The sequence below is a fragment of the Typha latifolia genome, chromosome 9 (assembly GCF_019914945.1).
Source record: "Typha latifolia isolate L0001 chromosome 9, TyphaL0001v2, whole genome shotgun sequence".
NCBI classification, from domain to species: Eukaryota; Viridiplantae; Streptophyta; class Magnoliopsida; order Poales; family Typhaceae; genus Typha; species Typha latifolia.
The window spans coordinates 10,332,108-10,348,893 of NC_133094.1; the positions used below are offsets into that span (position 1 = coordinate 10,332,108).

The 16,786-nt window shown below is 36.8% G+C and overlaps 2 protein-coding genes across 2 annotated transcripts; one reads left to right on the forward strand and one right to left on the reverse strand.

The window, feature by feature from the left end:
• Positions 1 to 888: 888 nt before the first annotated feature.
• LOC140794583 (uncharacterized) lies at positions 889 to 6,082 on the reverse strand. The gene is made up of 3 exons (XM_073146668.1): positions 5,567 to 6,082; positions 4,514 to 4,768; positions 889 to 1,305 (listed from the first exon to the last, which is right to left on the reverse strand). Exons 1-3 carry the CDS (start codon positions 5,975 to 5,977, stop codon positions 1,111 to 1,113), a joined length of 861 nt encoding a protein of 286 aa, XP_073002769.1. The 5' UTR covers positions 5,978 to 6,082; the 3' UTR covers positions 889 to 1,110.
• Positions 6,083 to 15,841: 9,759 nt separating this feature from the next.
• LOC140795407 (ethylene-responsive transcription factor ERF022-like) lies at positions 15,842 to 16,578 on the forward strand. The gene has a single exon (XM_073147946.1). It carries the CDS (start codon positions 15,938 to 15,940, stop codon positions 16,436 to 16,438), a length of 501 nt encoding a protein of 166 aa, XP_073004047.1. The 5' UTR covers positions 15,842 to 15,937; the 3' UTR covers positions 16,439 to 16,578.
• Positions 16,579 to 16,786: the final 208 nt, after the last annotated feature.

Consider the following 16,786-nt stretch of genomic DNA (forward strand, 5'->3'; position numbering starts at 1 on the left):
ATCTAAATTGCTTACCAAATCTCTTATTTAATATTGATGAATCTGAATACAGTTTCTGGCAATTAGCTCTAGCTCAGATGGTTCAGTGATAGGTATGATTGTTACAAACCTCCAAATCTTTTATGCAAAAGTTTACAGGGTACTGAAAGATTTCAGCTTTGATTCAAGATGCTGAAAGGTTACAAGGAGCAGAGAACGAGACATTATATAGGTGTAGCAGAGGATTTCTAAGAAACAGAGTGTCTTCTAACTGCCAAAACACAATGAAGGAAAAAAAAGAATAAACCAAAAAATAACATAGAAAGCTACAGGAAATGTTTCACAACAGAAGCAAACTAATTTGAGCTCTCTTTGTTTTCCTTGCTTTCTCTTAAATGACATTATTTTGTCAACATTACAAAGTAGAGCTGCCACCACTTTTTAAGAGCTCTTCGAGCATCTCTATCATCATTCAAGATGGTAAAACTCAGGTTGGGAGTGCAAGCCAGAATGAATAATCTCCATGTCATGCATTCCTCTTTATCCTCATTGCTTCAGAAATGGTTTAGCTTTCAATACATTGACAACTTAATTGTCAATTTCTGATTCCTGTACGAATAGCAGTCAGGTCTCAGCTAATTCCAGTTCATAAACATCATCTCAACAATAAAAACAGGTAAACCCAGTACTTCTGCAGTCATTCTCTGGCGATTACTGTGAAGGTTCCATATATCACCAATTTCAATTAGCAACTCTAATCAACCTTGCATCAGTAACATGTTCAACAACTGTTCTTTTGGCCTCCTAAAGATTCAAATCACTGCCTCAAACCAAAGGCAGAGTAAGTAGAATCTACTTTTTCCGATGTTCCAACGATGTGGTTACAATAATCATAACTAAGAAAGAAAGTTGGCCAACAAGTAATTCTCGATACTGTTAGATGTGCAGCCAAACATGTGGGTTTCAAATTACAGAACTTTTCATCAACAAAGGAAATTACAGAAGAACTTTACAATACACTTCTTTTCAAAGTGTATGAATTAGAAGGCATGCTTGGAGGAAGAAGAAAAAAATCCTTCTTAAAGTTCACAGATATCTTCCAGCAAACCTTAAAATGAAATGAGTGTACATCTATAGAGAGCTGACAGCCTTTGATGCTGCATAGATGAAGTCCAAGAAACCTGTCCCCTTAAGAAGACCTTTACCAGTTAAAAGCTCAAAATCTATCAATAATAGGAAGCCAATTATAGCTGCTTTCCCATTTATAAGTTCATTTTTCCCTGTGAAACCAAAGCCTCCAAGATCTTCATCAACTATCATTCTCACCTGAAATTCATCAAAGCAAAAAATAATTATAGCTCAAAGCAGCTAGAATGAGAACATCATTTGCAAGCTTTAATGAGAAATATGCAGTTGTATACCTTTTCTTAAGTCTTGCAAATTTTGGAATTAGAATTAAGTTTTTGCAGCACTATTCTCTATGTGCATTGTACAAACGCATCAGCCAGAGAGAGAGAGAGAGAGAGAGAGAGATAGGACTTTACACAAGACCTTCAAGCCACAATTAGGATGTAAGGTCCTAAGGAGAACAAATCATAGATTAGGCTGTTCCAGAATTCAATTCAATAAACCTATCTCTAACATGTATAATATACCCTTCTAAATCAATCTTTTTCAAGTTATAATAACTCAGAGATACTTGCAAGCTTAAGTGTCACTTCCTTCTGCCATTCAATTTACCTTCTAGATGAACATAACTTCCTGCACTAAATATCTTAACAGGGTAATACTGTATGCCCTCTCTAGAGCCACATTGGTGCAAACCTCATGAATTAGGATGTCTGTCTTATCTCTGCCCTCAACTTTGGGAGTTGCTCCTCAATTGCAAAAGACAAGCTACGAGAAAATAACCCAATCACAACTCCAGCCAATTAGACCTATGAATCCACATTATAGTGTTGTCTGGCACCAACTTCGAACCTCTTAAAAAGGCTGGAAAGCAATTGACAACTAGAAATAAGAGATCAACTAAGTTCCTCTCCATTGTGCATACCACAATATCAGAGAATTAGCTTTAGTAGCAGTCAGAAATAGATATGGATCCGGGCTATCATATAAATAGATGATATAAATATAGAGATCAGGAATCTTCTAATTCTGACAGGCCACGCTTCTATCCAGAGGACAAAAATGAAACTAACCTACTTCTGAAATCTATTATGATGCATTATGAAACATTTAGGTGGCTTGTTTGCTAAAGGCATTGTTATATTTAAGTGAATGTGTCAAAACCTCTTCTAACATTAGAATATTCTTTATCGTCGGTCTACCATAAAATTTCAGATCTCTTCTGAAGTTAAAGTTATCTGTTTTTTATCTTTATTTTTTTAGGATGTCTCTAATTCATATCCATACATGTTCAAAATTGTTGTTGGGACAATCCTAGGAAGTACGAACACTTCAACTAACATGTCATGTCCATGTACAACACTTGCCAGGAAGTGATACTCGTTGGACACTCCTTGTGCACGTATCAGAAACTTCTAAGAAGTATCTGATGTTTAAAAAAATAGACAATAATTTTGGACACTCTCAGGACATATATTAGTATTATCATTGTGACTTGTTAAAATATCTACGGTATTATACACAGTATGATTTTCTCTCATTAATATATTACCCATACTTGTCTATATACCATTATAAGTAAGCAAAATATTTTTTTAGATGTCTCAATAATATATATATATATATATATAATATTTTTATTTATTTATTTCGCCATGTCATGTGCTATTTTTCTAAGACCTTTTGTACCCCAATGTCCATATCATATCATATATGTTAGGTTTTTAGTATTGGCAAATGTATACAAAATATTCTAAATGTTTATATATATATATATATATATATATAAAGTATATCTACAAGGTTTGATAGGATTTGGTTTGAAGATTCTCAAAATTTGAAGCATTTAAGTCAGCACATTTGCAACGCCTTGAGTTCACAGGCATTTGCAGGCGTTCGAACGCATTCTGAAAAGTTTGTAGCGCGTTCACATATACAAAAATGCAATTTTGACCGTTCGAATGCTGTCATAGAATTTTGCAAAATTTGGGATTCCGTGAGATCTGTTTTGACTTAGATTTGGCATTATCTCTATAAGATATATAGGGGTCAGGATGTGAGGTCGATATTGATTACAAGAAATATTTACTTTATCTTTAAGAGATATTTATCTTATCTCTAAGATATTTTATATTTTCTCTAAGATATATTTATCTTATCTCTAGAGAAATATTAATATTATCTCTAAGAGGTATAAATGCCATCGATCATTATCTAAAGATCATACTTTGAGATCACATTTTGGAGGCCATTAGAGATCATTTATCCTTAGAAATGTGCTAAATTGTTCTAATCGCAATGTATCCACATTAGATCTGAAAGAATTACGTCAAGAAGGTCATTGAGATGGCAAGATCAACGTTGATAGTCACTGAGATTTGATAATCTATCACGGAAAGCAAGTGTGTTGCGAGTCTAGAGAGTAAAATTGGTACGAATTAAGTCGTAAAAATCAACGGTTAATCTGTAAGCTTCTTACTAACTGCCACAAGCTTTAGTGATTGGTTGCGATCCGAGTTTATATCCGAAATTTTTTATCTAATTTGGAGTCTTTCCACATAAAAATCTTGGTACTCATCTTTATTTTATTCGTTGATTATTATTCTACATCTTTTACTTAAGCAAAGGGTTAGGAATTATGCCTAGGGTTTTTATAGATATATCCGCATATTTATAGTTTTTTTAGTATCATATCATATCCATACCCCACGTCCATGTTCGTACTTCTTAGGGACAACCACTCAAAGAACTTTGATATGCTGACTCGTCTCCAAAGAATGGAAAAATAAAGAGTATATGAAATGGAATGACTTCATAGAGGAGAGATATTGATATTAAATCAGCAATGTGGCTTGCACATAATATAAGTCTCAGTTAAGCCCTATCAAATAGGATGGACTTCAAAAATGCCACGCCAACATTTCTCTACAGAAACCCTCTAGAAGTAAGAACAACAAAAGTACAAAAGTTTCCACATTTTCGATCATCCATGCATTCTTTGACTTAATAATGAATTTGTCAGATATCAAAATAACAAAACAAATGTCTTTTCATGTTGCCACAAGATCAGGAAGTGTTCACTGTAGTGAAAATCATTTGCATATATACTTCGATTCATCAGATGTGACTAAGAATAATTATTTTTCTTTTCAAACCATATCAAAGAAGTATAGCAGAAAGTTCCAACTCAAAGAATTATGTTTCATGCAAAATAGAACACAAAAGAGTAAGTTTAGGAAGGGCAGTATCTAAAGTTCAGATGTTAAAGATGCAAAAAAAAACATAGGAACTAAGCACCAAAATCAAGCCCTTGGAATCTGATTTCTAGTTGGCCTTGATATATTCTCATGCTGGTGCTTTTAATGTACATGTAGAGAGAGAGAGAGAGAGAGAGAGAGAGAGAGACCTCTTCCACATTAACATCAGATGCAGTCACTCCAGGTTGAGCTCTGCCACTGAAAACAATCTCTGCAGATGCACGAGTACCTCCCCTCATGCTAATATATAGGTTTTCGTCATCTGTTTTCACGGGGTACACAAATAGTGTCCTCAAAACTGGTGTGAGAAACCTCAAAACAGGGTTTTTTGGGTACCAATCCTTTATTGCTCCAGTCCGAAGATCAAATGTACTATCCGTTGTCGGGCAAATAATACATCCATCCTAGGAGAAAAAGATAACATGCAATATTAGATTTTTTTATCTTCAAAAGGCCTCCAAATTTGTTAGTTAAACAACCAGCGGAATATCTAGATCAAGAGAAAAAATTCTCTTTGAATTAGATCAAGAGCGACATGACAAATAATACAGCCATCTTTGAATTTATCTTTGAATTAGATCATTAGATGTTCAGACATCCACCAACCATATTCATAGCTTCACCAGTAATCTCATACAGATCACAGGAATATAAACGAGATAGACAAGAGAATCAAATGGAGAACGAATCTAGATTGTATAATATATGAAGTACTACACCAATTACACGACTCAATGTCCTATTCTAGCTGACTTCAAACAGGCAAAGTTAACATTAAATTACCCAATAAACAAAGTAAAGCTCGCCAAATCAGAATTTCTGACTCAGATCGCTTAATTCATTCTTTCTGCAACACCCATATCAAAAAAGAAAAAGAAAAACACAGAGCACTAGACAATAAATTAATGTCCCATTTATAACAAGGCAAGCTATATTGGTCCTTCCCAACGGCCAAGAAATGCCTCAGTCTACAACTTCCATCATCATACATTTAATCGTACCTCAAATATAAGCAATTATCTACATTTTCAAAATCAAAACAATTTACTTTTCCATCGCAAACACATCATTCCATCATAAGAAAAATCAATAACCACTTCCAAAACATAGAAGAAAGGGAATCGGAAAAAGAGTAGACACCTGAGTGAGCAATAACCACTTCCAAAACATAGAAGAAAAGGAATCGGAAAAAGAGTAGACACCTGAGTGAGCTTTGCATTGAGAAGTCCTTCACTATAGGCCCCCTCGGCCGGGGACCGATTCTCGATCGCAAAGATCTCATCTTTATACCACAACAACAAAATCGTCTCTCCATCTTGTACGATCACACGCCTCTCCCCCTTCGGCAGCGCAGCCAAGGGAACCACCGGGACCCAATTCTCCCCACCACCATCGCCACCGGTCTCTGCCGCCGCCTTCGGCTCTCCTCCTTCTACCTTCGACATCTCCATAGCCTTGCAAGAGATGGTGGTGCGGAGAGATCTCGAGAAGGACTTGTGAGGGTGACGGTTAAGGAAGGGGAGGGAGTGGAGGCGACGGAAGGAGGAGAGCACTGCAGAAGAAGCCGTCGTGGTAGTGGTGGTGGTGGTGGAGATCTTGGATAGTGTTGCCATTGCAGCGGAGGAGAGAGAGAGCCAAACTCTAAGAGAGAGAGGGGGGATGACGGAGGGAAAGAGAGGAAGGTTGAGTAGCCCATAGCCACAGAACGAAGATAACGAGAGGGGGAGAGAGAAGGAATAGCGGGATGGATTTGGGGGTTTATCCAAGCATAACCCCTCGATAGTAAAACGGGAATAAGTCCCGATCAAATTTATGATGCAATTGTGCCATGTTTTTATCCATACTCGCTAGAGTTAATTACATCTAAACATCCCAAGCTATTGCTCATATTAACGTAAACACAACGTTAAGCCTAATATCATCCATCCCTTCGACGGGGTTAGACCCGATCAAATAGCCCAGCTCGCCCGTGCCCGGTCCGAACCAACCCAGTTTGGACTGGGCTAAACCCGGTCGGACCCATTTTGAGCCCGGCCTGGGCCAGTAGCCCATCCATCGGCCCAACTCGAAAGCCCGATCTAGAAGTCCGACTGTTCGGCCCACACGAAAGCCCGCTCATTTAAATCTTTTTAACATATTATCTTTTTTTTTTAAAAAAAAAGAGGAACATAAATATTTAGAAAAATAAGCTGACGGTAAAAAAAAAATCTAAAAATCCGTGCTAGCTCGGCCAGCTGATTCTCTCACGGCCAACGAGCGATAACAAGCTAGATTATTCAAGCCCGTCTCAACCCACTCGCGGGCGAGTTGGCGAACACAGTGGCCAACCCAGTTGGCCCGGCCCGACTCGCCCGATGATCATGTCTAATAGGGGTAAACAAAAAATATCAAATGAGTACTTTGCCCCCAATTTCTCTCTCTTATTAAATAAAGATAAAATAGTCTTAAAATTAATAATGTGACATTTTTTTAACATAAAATTCAAATGGACAACTAATGAAATGAGCATTTTGGAGGTCTTATATAGGGCTCAGTTATACCTAGTCCTGCCTTGAAGTTCAATTCTCGAACAAGCAATCGGTAGAATCCCTTGATGACTTAAACACGTAATAAGGCATCGTAAGCAAAAGAGTAACTTTGCTGACACAATCCATTAAGATCCAGTCTTTCGTTACATGGCGATGCTACCAATAATCTATGAGCTTTAGACTAAGGACCCGATCGTAAACTCAGTGTCATCTCACTCATCATTCTATACCCTATAAGATCATGAGCTCGCTCTCAGCTCAAAAAAGAATTTCTAAACACTACGTCATCGAGTACCACTATAGCTATAAATCCTATATCACAATCATCATTTTTAAGATCATAAATATTTGACATTCATAAATGACAAGTGATTACGCTGCGCAAACCCAACAATCACTTTATCTTATTGTCCTCCAAGACTAACCTCTAACCCTAGCTGAGTAAGTAAAATGACACTACTGAGATAGAATCTGACTACTTGATGAAATATACAAATGGTGCAATGTCTAATATCATCTATGGTATGATCAACACAACTAAGGTACAAAATATGTATAAAGCATGGATTCTATCATCATGAAATAATAACACAAATGCTAATAACAGAAAATGCATGAATATGAATATCATAGTATTTCTACAATATCACAATGTTAGCATCATCACGTTACAAACATTTTTTAATTATTTGTTACAATCGCTTTTGGTGAAGATAATTTTCTATCCAATTTGATAATCTAGATAGAACTCAACACGGAACTTGCGAAGGCAATTTGGATCAATCCAACTGTTGAAACGATCTGAAATTTATATATGTTGTTCCTATGGAAGTTAGGAATCCAACGCAACCAGAATCTCGTTGACAGAGTTAGTAGATCGAAAGTTGTGTAAAAAAAACCTTCTGATTGAGATATTTTTGTTTGTATTCATTATTCTTAATTGGTTAGGGTTATGGGAGATGATGATGAGTATGATAGATGGTTTAGTGCTTTGAACAAGATGGGATGGGAGAAGGAAGCTTCCAAGTATGCTTGGTTGTTACAGAGAGGAGGAAGAAGTGATAAAGGGTTAATGATAGGCTACGGAACAATCCCTTCAAGATCTGGATTAATTATAGGAAGCAGTCCGCGCAACCAAGGAAAATATTCACCAAATATTTTTCCATAGTCAGAAAAGTATAAAACTAAGTTGGATCGATCCGTAACTTCCTGATCAACAATTATTTACACCCTTTGCAGATTTGAACTACAACTAGGATGAAAATACGATAAAGTTGGGATGAAGGTGGTAGTGACGGGTGGAGTGGATGTTAGAGTTATGGATGATAATAAAGATGAGGGTGGATAGTTGATATAGTTTAAGGGATAAAGACGAAGGGGAAGAAGTGGTCGAGATCCTAAGGAGGAGGGAGGACTCAACAGACGAGTGAGATTAGAAGTTAGATGAGACCTTGCCAACGGTAGAAGTTGTTGGTTGGTGAAGAGGGAGGAGGGAGATTAGGGTAGAGAGACTAGAGAGATGATAGAGGAGGAAAGAAACCAATATTCATTAAGCATAATGATTTTAGCTGCCATCCATACTTTTATAGAGGCTAGCCAATAAGCCATAATAATAATTATTAACCCTAATTCTAGTGAACTCTCGTTGATCGCGTTCGAATGCGCCTGACCGCGTTCGAACGAACAAAAGGCGTTCGCTGTCGATGGGAACTGATGCAGGCGTTCGAACACACATTTTGCGTTCTCTATTTTTGCGAACTAATGCAGGCATTCGCAAAGGCGTTCGAACACGCCCCCTTTCGCGTTCGAACGCGACATACAAAAAATTTATTTTAATGAAAATAAATAACTAATGTAATAAGAAAAGACTCTAACTAGGTGTATTAGTTAACCTCGGCCGTAGACAAGAACTCGAGTTGAATTCCGAAGGGAAGAAAGGAGGAGGAAGAAGTTGGCTCAAGCTTAGATGAAAGAAACAAGTTCCAATGATCAATAATCCAAAGAGGCTACTTTTCCACATATTTGGAGGCTAATCATCAAAAATCCTAAACAAATCCTATTACGACTCAACTTACTCATCGTATGTTCGAATGCACCTCGTTCGCGTTCAAACGACCAAAACCTATTCTATGTATGTGTAAACGTGAAATTAAGTGTTCGAACGACCAAAACCGTTCTTTATATGTGCGAACGCGAATAAGACATTCAAACACCAGCCATTTGTGTTCAAATGCACCTGCCAAAAACTATCTTATTTTTCTAAAACATAAACAAAAATGATTCAAATTAAAGCAGTTTAATCACGTCCATTATGTACCTAAATCAAGAACCACAACATTATTTGGCTCGTTATATGTCACAAGATCCTCCTTATATGGCAGTGGATTTACCAATTAGGTGAAAATACTAGAAACATAAGTAAAAGAAACATTGTTGAAATTTAAACAATAAAATAGATTATGCGCTACTGCTAGCGGAACACTCAAAACCTGCCATGAGACCTAAGCTTTTAAACAAACTAGCACTGTCTCAAATTATTTTTATCTAAATGAACAACTTTCCAAACTTGGGTGCTAAAAGGGATATGTTTCACTTTAGCTTTCAGTAAATGGTTGATAAACATTTTACTTTTAGATAGAAATATCAACAAACACGGCATTTATACTTGTGACTTAACGCAATAAAATGCTAATATTATAAGCAGTTTTTATATATATATATATATATATATATATATATATATATTGTTAAATTTATCAGCAATTTATTTTAAAAAAATTCAAATAAAATACTAATAAATTCAGCTAAGCCTACCTTAGTTTTTTTTTCTTAATACATATAAAGCGCTAATTATATCAACCAACATCATATATATAAAAAGAAAACGTTGAAATTTTTAGCGCTTTTTTTTCTTACATAAAACGCTTCAGTATTTATTGAAAACTGCTGTGAAATAAATTTATTTTAGTATTAAGTTTGAGAAAAAAAAAATTTGTAAAAATAAAATTTAGGAGTGGATTAGTTTGGTCAAAAGTTCGCATAACTTGTTGAAAGATTATTTGATTTTGGTGCTAGAAATCTTTGCTGAGGTAGTGAAATTGGTGATATCCATCCACCTTTTTGGACAAATTTCATTTGATAAGTGATTACCTAGCCTCTCGAGAAACTGAGCCATTAGTATATTTATTGGCTTAGCTTTTGTGATATGTTTCACTTTCTTTTCACTATATTTTGAACGCTTTACTTTTCTGCTCTTGCTTTTCTACTTGCAATTCCTTGCCGAATCCAAGCTTGGCCGTCCCCTAATTGGATTCAAGTGTCCTCACCTCTTGTAGCTATGCTCGTCAGATTTAGGCCTACTACCCCTCCACCCCTTTCCCTCTCCGAGGATCGGCTCAACTACTCCTTTCGACATCTCTCTTAAGTCTCACACCTTCACATCCCCTACTTCGCCCAATATGTTGTTGTTGGAGTTGATTCACTGTCGTTCCTCCCTCGCTCACTGGTACCATCTACCTGCATGCCTCATTTCCATGCTGAGTGGGTGAGGCTCATCTAGGTGGGACAAGGGCCTATGACCTGTTCACAATAACAGCCTGTGCTCGTTGGCATCTATGTTTCCAATATCTAATTATGTTGTTTGGATCTAGATGTCGTGGTTTTTGGTAATCTTTGACTTTGTTATTTTGTTTTGCCCTGCTACTTATTTAGGGTATTGTAGGTTTTATTCTAATTTGTTATTCTAGACGGGTGATCTTTGATCTTCCTATCTTTGTGGATTCTTAGGACTATATCTTAGAATGCTAGACTGATGAAACCTGTAGGTTAACTCAAGACTCTTTGCTCCTGAGAATTTATTGGGTTGTTCTTCATTTTAATTTTGTGTTGGCCCTCGAGCTTGATGCTCTAGTTCAATTATAGTGTTATCAATAATTAGCCAAGTGTGGGGCTTATGTTAAAAAGTCGCCGCCTCATCTCTTCTTAATTCTATATGAAAAAAAAAACTGAAACTTACGTAAATACAGAGGTATGCTTTTATACTAGTAGGAGATGAGATCTATCACACGCTATTAATAATAATATGGCAAAAATAAAGCGTAAAAAAGATGATAAAAAATATAAAACTTTTTACATGGAAAAACCTAAATAGGAAAAAACTATGAATCCAAACTCGGATAAAAAACAATCACTAAACTTATAGCAGTCATAAAGACGACTTACAAAACAGCCCGTCGATCCCCACAACTTTGTTTCTCTTAGTTTTGCTCTCTAGAACCCATGATTCACCGTTCCCGCTCCTAGTGATAGGTTTTCAGACCTTAGTGACCCTCGAGGTTGATCATTCCGTCTCTTTAACTCTCGAGATAGTTCTTCTAGATCTGATGTAGATGCGTAAAGTTGAGATAGATTTAGCACTTCTATCTAAAGTTGAGAATTAATCTTCAATGACCTCCAAAAAATAATCTCAATATCATGAATGACGGGCTTCTCTAAAAGATGATCTCTAATTTAATACTTGGCAGTCGTCTCTTCTAGGGTTAGATTAAACCCTTTTATATTCTTAGAGATAAGATAAATATCTCTTTAAAGATTTTCATAGATTCTTTATAGATTTTCTATAGATTCTCTTAGAGATAAGATAAATAAAGATATACTTAAATCTAAGTCAAATAAGCCAAGACCGCTCGAACGTCGGCAAGGCTCGTTCGAACAGGCTCGAATGCATTTTCTTCTTTCTCGGGAAAATGCATTCGAACACCTGATGGTCCATTCAAACGGCTGAGCAGACTATTGAATGCATAGTTGTTTTTGTGTCTTTGAGTTTTTTTTTATACTACTTTGACCATCATGACACCGTTTGAGCACTTCAATGACGATTTCAAAACTATTTCGAATACTTTGACTTTAAATTTAATTTTTCACTTCAAACATTTCATAACTTGTTATAACTTATGCATATGCTCATACATAAAATATATACACATTATATAAATAAAAATTATATTTTGAAACACAATTTGTCAATTACATTAGTACAAATAAAACCTAACACTATGTATTAAGCTACATTGATGTAACTTCAATGTTAATGAATTATCCTAGCAATAAAAAAAAACTTGCAATTCATCAATTTAGTCAATTGGTGCATTGCTAATGGCATGATTCCTTTTCTATTTTTCATATGCATTTTAGGGTTTTGAGGTGAGCAACTTGGGCCTAAAATAATCAAGTCGGAGTCAAATAGCAAATCTTCTTTTCCTTATTTGTTATTTGAGATTTTGGTGATTTCTTTGTCAATTAAAAGGGTTGGTCAGTCTAAATATGATAAGTATTTGTTCAATATCCATATCTGACTAAAAATATGGATCCAAATGTGAGTTAGCACTATCCAATCTGTTTTCACTCCTAACAACTTATATAAATATATTCATATGGTAAATAATCATTAAGGTAAAATAATTATTAATGATTTACAACTTTTTATTAGTTAATGACTCGATTTATTATGGTCAAAACTAAAAGACTAAAATAGAAAATATTATACTTTACCCCTATATGTTAAGCCCATTAGAAGAAACCCCTACGGTTCATATAAAAGTGCAACTCTTAGTTTGTCGTTAATGGAAATGTGAAGTGATATTTTTACGTCTATGTATTAACTCATGAATCAACAACGGGTATTTTGATCATTTAATACATTCTTTTGGTAGGAAAAGTTGGTGCTAAAGATCAAGTTATAGCCAACAATTGATATCGTTAAAATATGGATGGAAAAATTAACAATTACACATTGGTATGTACTTATACTTAAGTTGAAAATATTTGGGGATTACCTATGATTGGGTCAAACCATAAGGGGGTAAGTTGTGATTTGCAAGGTAAATTATAACTACAAATGCAAATGAAGCAAACCAATTGGGCAGCCAAAACCAAAGATCTAAGACCGCCATGCTCTTCTTCTTTGAAAAGGGAAGGCAACAAATGCAAGATAGGAGGATTTTGCCGATAAGGGAAAGTGGATCAAGTTGGACAAAGGGTAAAGTTGCCCGAGGAAACATCCAACTGCTAAAGAAAGCCTAGGAGAGGTTGCAAGGCGATGCATGGGCAAATACCCCAATGGCCGACGACGATGAAGATTACCAACTTTGCTAACCTAGTCACAAGCGCTCCATAGAATGCCTCCACAACTTGTACTAGTAGAGGGGAAAGAAATCACAAGAAAATCAATGGGGACGTAGGTGGAAGTGGTCGATGTGTTTTCAAACACATCACGAGAAAGTTGTATTTTATAAAATTAACTTTTTCATTAACTACATAAGCCAATAGAAATTATGATAGTTCAGGGGTGAAATGTAAGTGCTATTGGATCATAATTTAGAGAGTCTAGGTGTAATTTAGCTTTTTCTATAACTAAGGAGATCAAAGAGTCACAAAAAAAAAAAAAAAAAGCAAATGGGTCAGTGTAATAGTCCGTGAAATTTACGTATGATTATCTCTACTTGCTAATAAGATAATAAATATAATTATCTTTCAAATCATTCATCATAGTCTAACTAGCAAAATTTAACCATCATAAAGGATAAGAGTTAATCTTATCCTTATTCTCTTTTTGGTTGTATAAGACAATGATTATGATGGATATAATGCCCACGGGCTATCTATCCAAAAGAAAAAGAAAAAAAAGAAGATTATGATGGACGTTTACATATGCACTTATCCCATCTCAAATATGTGACAAACAAACAATGATTGAAGCCTATCATGAGCATTTATTATTGGTCTACTATCCAAAATATGATAAAAGGGAGATAAAGGAGTGCTATCACTTATCCTTTCTTTACTACCAAATGGGTCTAAAGTCTTTTCCCACTCATAAATATGACAAGACAACAATCAATAATTTGCCATAAGACCTGGAAATCCAATTGATATGTTAGGTAACTGGACTTATGCAAGGGTAAATAAAAATAAAAATAAAAATAAACTTTTTTGTTCAAAGAGCATAGATTGGATTGAGCTCTAACTTTGCTAGAAGTTCTATAGGTATGCATAATGGATTGCAATATGGGTACACTTTTTTTTTTTTCTCTCTTGAGAGTAATGGAATTGACCAGAGAATGGCCAAATTAAAGAGTAGAACAAGATACCAGACTTGCAAAAGGACATATATATAGTTTTAATCTTCATCTTTTAGAAGAAGCAATGTGTAGATATTTCTCAACTTTTCTTATCTAAACTATAGCCATTCCATTATTCCGAGTAGAAAAAATGTACCCATGTAATTATGATCATATAAGTGTTAAGGCAAAAAAATTTCACTACTTTTTTCTATTAACACTCTCCCATCTTTTAGTATTTTATAATCTGACTCCTCCTTTTTGTTACTATAATTTTCATATAATATCCCGTGTTAACTTAACCTAACCATTCTAAAATAAAAAGATATCAACAAAATAATAATTTTTTAAAAAAATTATAAAATACCTAGATTATTCCTTTTCTCATCTCCAATTTCATTCGAGGGCTTATAGCCAAATTTAGAAGAGGTTTTTAATTTTCTTGGGTGGGTTAAGTGTTTAGAAATGATTTAGTAGTGTATAATAGGGTTGTTAGTCAAAGTATAAAAATTACAGGATAAAAATATAACGTGCCATTTGAAATATATATATATATATAAATATATATTAGAAAGATAAAAGGTTGGGAGGGCTAGTTTGGTAAAAAAAAGAAAAATTCTAAAAAAGGATAGGATGACATAATAATGGTCATAATTATAGGACCTCAAAGTGAGTGCCAAGACCAATGATTGAGTAATAGTGTCCTCCAAAGGTGGACGTACTATTGTGTACCTTCCCTAAAGATGTGGACAAGGACATGGGTAATAGTCTTATGTTGGTTCATGCATAGTTCATCAAAACCATCTTCTCTGGGCTGGCTCATGGGGCCCCTCGCCGGGCCCACCCCACCTCCACCAACCAGATAAGGTCCAATCGTGGAGGGCCGGGGGCTGTGAGGGCCCACTGGAGAAATGACCTGGACCCACCACCCACGCCACCGCGAATCTCAAAGCGTGAAGAGCCGTCAGCCAGGCCATCCACCGCTCGTGCGAGGGGACGTGGTCCGCGCCACGTCGTGGCTTCGCGCGAAGCGTAAAGCCCAGGTGTCTTCGCCCTATTAGGTGGGGGTCGCCCATCGTGGACGGTAGTTCGGCTTTTATCATTTGAGGGGGCGGGGAGAATCCACCGTATCGTACGGAGATAGCATCCTCCGTGCGGGATCAGGGACACGTGTCGTCGTCGCCTCGGTGCGGGCCCGCCGTTGGATGCAGACCCCCTTACCACTGGATCTTATTGGGATATTTTGCATATCGCCGCCTACGATTTGCTCTTATTGTGGCGAACTACTATTTGCAGTTGACTCCTCATTTATTAGATATTTTACCCATGTAACTAAGTTCAAGATTTTAAAACTATTATTCATTTTCACATAGATTTTTTTTTCCATTAATTTATATATTAATCAATTTTAGACACTACAAGAATCATATATAATAAGTAACGTAAATTTGGAGAGTCAAAATTTTATTTATATCTTAAATAATTAAAAGGGTCAATATGTCACAAAAAATAAAATAAAGAAAGGGGAGGGGGTATGTATATGAAAACCAGCAAAAGTTTAGGGATATGAAGTCGGTAAAATCAGAAATAACACAAAGAGGTGGGATTAAAATATAAATTTCCATATTGTCTAATGTTAGACACACGCGTGTGGGAACTGTCAATTCCGTCATGGCGTCTCTCTCTCTCTCTCTCACTTCTTGATCCAATCCAGCTGTCTCGTCCTCTTCAACCCCACCATCTCCTTCCTCTCTCAATTCATGATGCATTGCATGCAATTTACTCCCACTATTCGACGTACTATTCCACTTTTTTATTATTATCCCACATCACGTAGCTACGAGGAAGTCCTCCTCCATCTTCCAGTTTTGCCTATAAAGATACTTCTCATATCATCACTCCCATACTCTACTCGATCAGAAGCTTAATGGAGAGAAAGCCTCCAGGTGGCGCGCAATATAGAGGAGTTCGGAAGCGGAAGTGGGGCAAATGGGTCTCCGAGATCCGCGAACCCGGTAAGAAGTCGCGGATCTGGCTCGGGAGCTTCGAGTCCCCGGAAATGGCGGCGGTGGCGCACGACGTGGCGGCGTTCCGGCTCAAGGGCCGCGCCGCGCGGCTCAACTTCCCTGAGTCGGCGGACCGGCTCCCCCGGCCGGCCAGCTCGGACCCGGGGGACATCCGAGCCGCCGCCCATGAGGCGGCCGCTCGCCTCCGGTTTAAACCGGAGGTGATCGTCGACCCGGCCCGGCCAGGTCCGGACCGGTTTGGGTTGGGGTTTGGTCTGGCCAACGATGAGCTGGGGTTGGACTCGCCCAAGTTGTGGGTGGAGATGGCGGAGGCGATGCTGGTGGAGCCGCCGGCGTGGGCCAGCGATGTGGTTGACGTGGATGATTGGGTCCAAGGTTCGCTGTGGGACCCGCTGTTGTAATTTTTGATTAATTGCATCCTTATTTTTGAACGGATGGCCGGGCCTTTCTAAGTCGTACTAGTTTGTAGCACGTGAAATTCACGTGAAAAAAAAAATAGTTTTGGTTGGAAAATTAATGAATTATTTTTCATGCACCCAAACATACCATAATCATACCTACGCTCCATAAACTATTAACAATTTTCTCAAATATAATTATAAAAATTTCGTGAAAAATATTAAACCTGGGAAAAATTAAAAGGCTGTCAAAGGGGAATGTGAGATTAAGTAAGAAAACTTCAGTCGGTTATTATAGAATTAAAATAAACGTATGTGACAGGGATAACAAAGAATGGAGAATTTTAGTAA

Bases quoted from the DNA above. Each gene is read 5' to 3' on its own strand.
- LOC140794583 (XM_073146668.1), bottom strand. From the start codon at position 5,977: ATGGCAACACTATCCAAGATCTCCACCACCACCACCACTACCACGACG. The intron at 4,769-5,566 runs GTGTCTACTCTT...TTTTTCTCCTAG, and splicing joins TCAATGCAAAGCTCACTCAG to GATGGATGTATTATTTGCCC. The intron at 1,306-4,513 runs GTCTCTCTCTCT...GATGAATTTCAG, and splicing joins CTGATGTTAATGTGGAAGAG to GTGAGAATGATAGTTGATGA.
- LOC140795407 (XM_073147946.1), top strand. From the start codon at position 15,938: ATGGAGAGAAAGCCTCCAGGTGGCGCGCAATATAGAGGAGTTCGGAAG.